Source organism: Heliangelus exortis, chromosome 11, assembly GCF_036169615.1.
Source record: "Heliangelus exortis chromosome 11, bHelExo1.hap1, whole genome shotgun sequence".
In the NCBI taxonomy this organism is placed as follows: Eukaryota; Metazoa; Chordata; class Aves; order Apodiformes; family Trochilidae; genus Heliangelus; species Heliangelus exortis.
In genome coordinates this window covers 20,457,542-20,462,792 of record NC_092432.1, presented here as the reverse complement: position 1 = coordinate 20,462,792, position 5,251 = coordinate 20,457,542, and the positions used below count along the sequence as shown (strand labels likewise).

The following is a 5,251-nucleotide window of genomic DNA, read 5'->3' as shown; positions in this document are numbered from 1 at the left end:
GCCAGATCAGCTTACACTGGAAATCAAGATACTGATATTTTATCTTTGTCCTGCTTGATATTGGGATGACATTGGTATCAGCAACAGGATATTGCCATGCCACACTTGACCTCTTCTTTAGAGCATTTCTGGCCCTCTTGTTTGCCATGCACACACCCCCTAAGCATCCCATGTTTTGGATTCTACCTTTGCCTCCCAGCACCTACCAGCTCACCCTCACCACAGCCAAAGTTTGAGGCACAGGAGGCAGACCCCCAAGTGCCTCCAGCTGCTGCAGAAGCAGGTGCCATCCCTGTGGGAACTTGAGAGAGGAACTGAGCACGAAGGTCCCGCGCCGCGGGCTCTGAATCCTTTTTCTCAGCGAAGCCAAGCCAGAGTTTAGAGAACTGGAAGTCAGAGAACAAGCAGACGTTTGTTCAAAGGAGGCGGCGTGAGGGGGAGGACCGCCAGCTCCTTCCTGCCTCTCTGGGACTTACCGTCCCTGAATGTCCCTTTTTGTCCTTCTCCTCACATCTGCAGGCAGTCAGCACAACGCTGCTCTGTCCGGCACGGGCCCGCGGCCCCTGCTGCATGCCTGCCCAAGGCCTGGTGGCCAGCAGGAGAAGCAGGGTGGCCACTGCTGGCCGCAGCAAATCCCAAGAGGATGCCACCAGTGGGTGCCCCACGAAGGGGCACAGCCTCTTGGAGGGCAGAGTGGCCAGGGAGGGAGGCTGGCCAACAGGCTTGCACTGTTTCACAGGCCTCAGAGCCACCCGTGTCACAGACACATCTGATTTAAGAGATGGGAGCATGAAATGGCTTTTTAAAAGCCTTAAGCCCAACATCCTCAAAAATTACAGCTGCTTGGTGCTACTAATCCCAGAAGAGTTGAACCTTTTGCTCACTTGTTACCATAACTCCTACCAGAACCTCCAGTTTCAGGCAAAAAGCATGCACGTGTGAAAAAGAGAGGCAGCAGTGAATCTTGGCAGAGAAAACACAAGAGCTCTGTCACCTTCGACAAGTAGGAGCAACTCTTGGAGGAGTCTGTCTATACTCAGCCATGTCAATAAACTTTGGAAAATTCAGGCCTAAAAAACCCACTGGGTTCTTTCTAGATGTAGTGATGAAGATGGGCCTTTTGGACTGGATTTTCCCATTAATTCATTAAGCTGTCCTTACTCCTAGTTCTGACTGCAGGATTCCTCTGCAGGGAAGACCAGTATCAACTGGCTTGGTGCTGCACAGCTCCTTACTTCAGGTCAAAGCTCCAGGAAGGTGGGTACAAACTGATGCTTTCAGGTAACCACTGAAACACTCTCTGTCTGAGTACCACCACCCACCCAATCAAATAACCAGAAGTGTTTTAAAATAAAAATACTTAACATTTATTCACCTTTGAAGTCACCATAGTAAAATTGTACACGCTATGAGTAACCCAGGAACGTTATTAAAAAGCTACCAGGAACATAAGGCAATTTGTACAACCACTGAAAGAAATACACAGCATGTTGAAAACAGAGTGAAATATTACTCAAACAAGACAACGCTTGATACGCACTAGTGACAAGAAGCAGCATTAAGTTTTAAACAAAAATAAAGATGTCATGGCTACAAGTATTATACAGTGATAAATACTTCAAAAATATATTAAGATATATGGAAATTCTCGTTTTGTCAAGGAAATCCAGAGAAATTCCAGCCTCCACTGGATTTCAATATACCAATTAAGGTTTAATATTTAAATTCCTTTCCTTTCAGTAAGAACCAGTACTGCAGCCATTACTGTATCAATACTTATCTTCTTGTAGTGTAATGAAATCAGCCTTATGTTATATTAAGCCCAAATGCCCCTCGCACCACGGGCACTAATTGCTCTAAATCAACCAACAAGTTGCCTTTTGGTAACAAGTGCTGTGCACTGCATCTGAAACCATAAGCCATGGTAAATCACAGTCAACGTTCTCCCACTTTACAGTAATAATGGAAGGCGGGTTCCAAGACTTGCCTCCACGTAAGACATCTCAAACAGAGGGTTTAGTAGCAAGTCCACCTTAACGTTTTCCTAGCATAACATCAAGCACTCAGAAGTTACAGTACAATGAACCATGCTAAAGTTTAGGTTACACCTTCAAAAAACGAAAGTCCAGAGAATGTTTGGAGACAACAGGTTTTGAACATGCACCAATGGTGGTTTAGTACACATTTGTTTGTGCTGTTACCGAGTAGCAAGTGAAGCAGTTTATAGCCAAGGATTTGGTGAGACAGTTTTCCGAACCAGTTTAAAAATATAAACTTCTTCTTAGAGGGTCTGTTCTATAGAAAATAGAGTGAAATCTGGTAAATCGTCAGTTTTGAGAGTACTTTCCCATGGCAAGATGTGTTCATCAGCCTACCGCACCACCAAGAGAAAAGCCAATCCTGCTATTCCAAACCCTGCTGCGGCCATGATTGCATTGCTGATGGTGCTGCTCTGGTCAGCTGCCTGGGAGCCGTGCGAGCTGAAGAAGCGACAGAAGCCATCCTAGAAAAGCAAGAAAAAGGACAGTGAGTTGGTTGGCTTACGATTAACCAGGTTTCTTTTAACAAGTCTTTGAGCGCAGTTTGGTTGGTTCACGCTCCCAGCATGGCGACACAAGTCCCTCTTTTAGTCATGGAAGGTTAAGCCTGCTGCCTTGGGCACAGAAAGCTTTGTGAGAGCCTTCGAATAAGGTGACTGAAAGCCGAAGCTGCAAACGTCTGCACGCTGCTCAACAGAGAACTGCAAACTTCCTATCGAGATGTTCCTTGTGTCATTACGGTATTTTCACCCTTTTAGGCAAGTTTCTGCCGGGAGCTGCCAGGATTGTTCCCACTCATTCAAGTTTCAGAAAGTATCTGAAAGACAGGATGTGGAAATTTCCACTTGAAAGACAGGAGCCCCAAACCGGTCCCATCTCAGTGGACACAGGACCGATTGCACACTCTTGGAAGGGACAAGTGGACACTGCTCAGAGCCGACCTATGACAGAGCAAAGCTGGCAGCTGCTCTCCCAGATCGCTATTTGTGATAATCAGAAGTGGCAGCAATACAACTCCAGATGGTCGTGTTTGAACTCTGCTCCGCAGATGTCTATGTAAACAAGTTATACTCTTAATTTCTTCCGGAACTTTGTTCTTTACACTTTAATTTGTGCGAACAGGCAACGCGACTCTGCCAAGTGGCAACGTAGGTTGCAGCCAAGCACCATACTGTTCCGAGCAGTCAGATGGGACCAGTGACCACTGGAAAACCAAGTTCATTTTGGTCTCTGGAAAACTCAACGAAACCAGTGGCTGCTTCCCCCGTCCTTTCTATTTTGAGCGCTTATTTGTACTGGCATCAAATATTCCACTAGGACTGAAAATAGGAAATGTGCTGTTCTGCGGGATTGCTGACATTTTGTTCAGCAGTGCAGGCAGAGCTGCCTGGACGCCTCCGAAGCCGTTCCTTCAGCAGGCATCTGAGGCGGCAGAAAGCGGCAGCAGCCTTGGCTTCACACCTCGGTGTACATTAAGGCTATTGCCCACACCTTCCCCAGGCTCCGACCGACCAGTTTCGGGACAAGCAGGAACCAGAGCAGCAGGTCTAGGGGACGGCTGGCTTCCACACAGGGCTATTTCAGAATGGGCGGATCGGTGTTTTGTGTTTACCCTCGGGAGAAGCGCTGTGCCCGCCCGCTCTCCACACCGTACCGCCCGGGGAGCGGGCAGCCCTCGCCCCCCACCAGCCAGCACCCTCCTCCCTGGGTTTATAGGCGGCTGCAGCCTGACAAAGCCGCCCACCGGCACCGTCAGAGAAGGGGCCTAAGCCGCAGCACACTCCCCACACACGTCGCTATGGCCGAGCCGGGCCCGGTGGGTGGTCTGCAGCCCTTCCCCAGGGCCCCCCGCCCGCGCCGCGCACGCCCATCCCCGGCCGGCACACGAGCACGTTTCCCCGACACTGCCCCGCAGGGACGGCGACAGAAGCTGCCTTACCCTGCCCGCCGGGGAGAGTGGCCCAGGCCCCGCCGGCCCCCGCCCCACGCCGGCCGCACGGCCCCCCCCCACACCTCACCCTTCCCGGGGCCGCCCGTCCGCTCCCCCGCCCCAGCCCCGCTCACCCATCCGCCGTGCGCCTCCAGCCACTCGCCCCGCTCCTCGGCCAGGTAGGCGGCCAGCGCGGCGGCCAAGCAGCGGGGCCCCTCGCCGCAGCCCCGCTCGGCCAGCGCGGAGGCCAACGTGCCGGCGAACACCACCAGCGCCAGCAGCCGGCCCCAGTTGAGGCCGCCCTCGGCCTCCAGCTGCGCCGCCACCCGCTCCAGCAGCGCCGCCGCCTCCCGCGGCTCGGCCCGGGCCAGCGGCGCGCAGGAGCGGAAGAAGGGCCGCTCCTGCCTCTCCAGCTCGGCCGCCGCCCGCCGCAGCGTGGCCGCCGTGGGGCTGGGGGGCAGCGCCGAACCGCCGCCGCGGTGCTGGAAGTAATCCTCCAGCAGCAGCGCCGTCTCCTCTTTCAGCGAGCCCGGCATGGCGGCGGCCCACGGCGGCTGCGGCCCCGCAGCAGCAGCTGCCGCCGACTAAGAGGCGGGGCGGCCCCTCCGACCGGCCCAGCCCGGCCCGCCCCGGGGCGCGGGGAGCGTTCCCCTCCTCCGGGGCGGGGCCCGGCGCTGTGGAAAGCCCAACCCAGGCGGGGAGGGCCCGTCCCCGAGCCGGCACGTCCCGGGCGGCGGTTCCCGCAGGGTCCGGATGCGACCCTGGAGGAGGCACCTCCAACCCCCCCCCCCACAAAGCCGCGGGCTGCCCTGCGCCCCGTTACCGGGTGCTGGCTGAAGGTGCCTTGGTCGTGGGTTTGTTTGTTTTATTTTCTCCACAGTAGTGGCCCAAGCCCGTATTACTGGCATCAGAGATCTTTCAGGTTTTCTAGGACTAGAGAATGAGTGCATTTCGTGTTCACCGAGCAGATCTGCTTTATGGGGGACATTTGGACAAAATTTCGGCTTAGGGAGAAAGGCTGGGCCGTTCGTCACTGCTGGTGTAAAAATAAAACAGTTGAGAAAACAGCAGCCAAGAGGTGTGATCTGCAGAGGGCACAGCACCAGGGAGACACCTCAGCTAGAGGCGTCCCCAAATCCCAGCTCCGTGCCCTTCGAGCTATGAGTACCATCAACTGCTGAACAGATCATCAAAACTCCCATAAAAACCACCCCAAGATTTATGGCAGGCCCAGTACAAGTTCAACCAATTTGTGTTTCCTGCTCAGTGCCTCTGCGGGTGA

The 5,251-nt window shown here is 54.0% G+C and overlaps 1 protein-coding gene across 1 annotated transcript; it reads right to left on the bottom strand.

Moving 5' to 3' along the window:
* Positions 1–1,343: 1,343 nt before the first annotated feature.
* Positions 1,344–4,588, bottom strand: BCL2L10 (BCL2 like 10). The gene is made up of 2 exons (XM_071755172.1): positions 4,104–4,588; positions 1,344–2,503 (listed from the first exon to the last, which is right to left on the bottom strand). Exons 1-2 carry the CDS (start codon positions 4,503–4,505, stop codon positions 2,372–2,374), a joined length of 534 nt encoding a protein of 177 aa, XP_071611273.1. The 5' UTR covers positions 4,506–4,588; the 3' UTR covers positions 1,344–2,371.
* Positions 4,589–5,251: the final 663 nt, after the last annotated feature.

Excerpts from the sequence above, each read along its gene's own strand:
- BCL2L10 (XM_071755172.1), bottom strand. The coding sequence starts at position 4,505 with ATGCCGGGCTCGCTGAAAGAGGAGACGGCGCTGCTGCTGGAGGATTAC. Across the intron at positions 2,504-4,103 it reads TGGAGGCGCACGGCGGATGG|GATGGCTTCTGTCGCTTCTT; the intron begins GTGAGCGGGGCT and ends TTGCTTTTCTAG.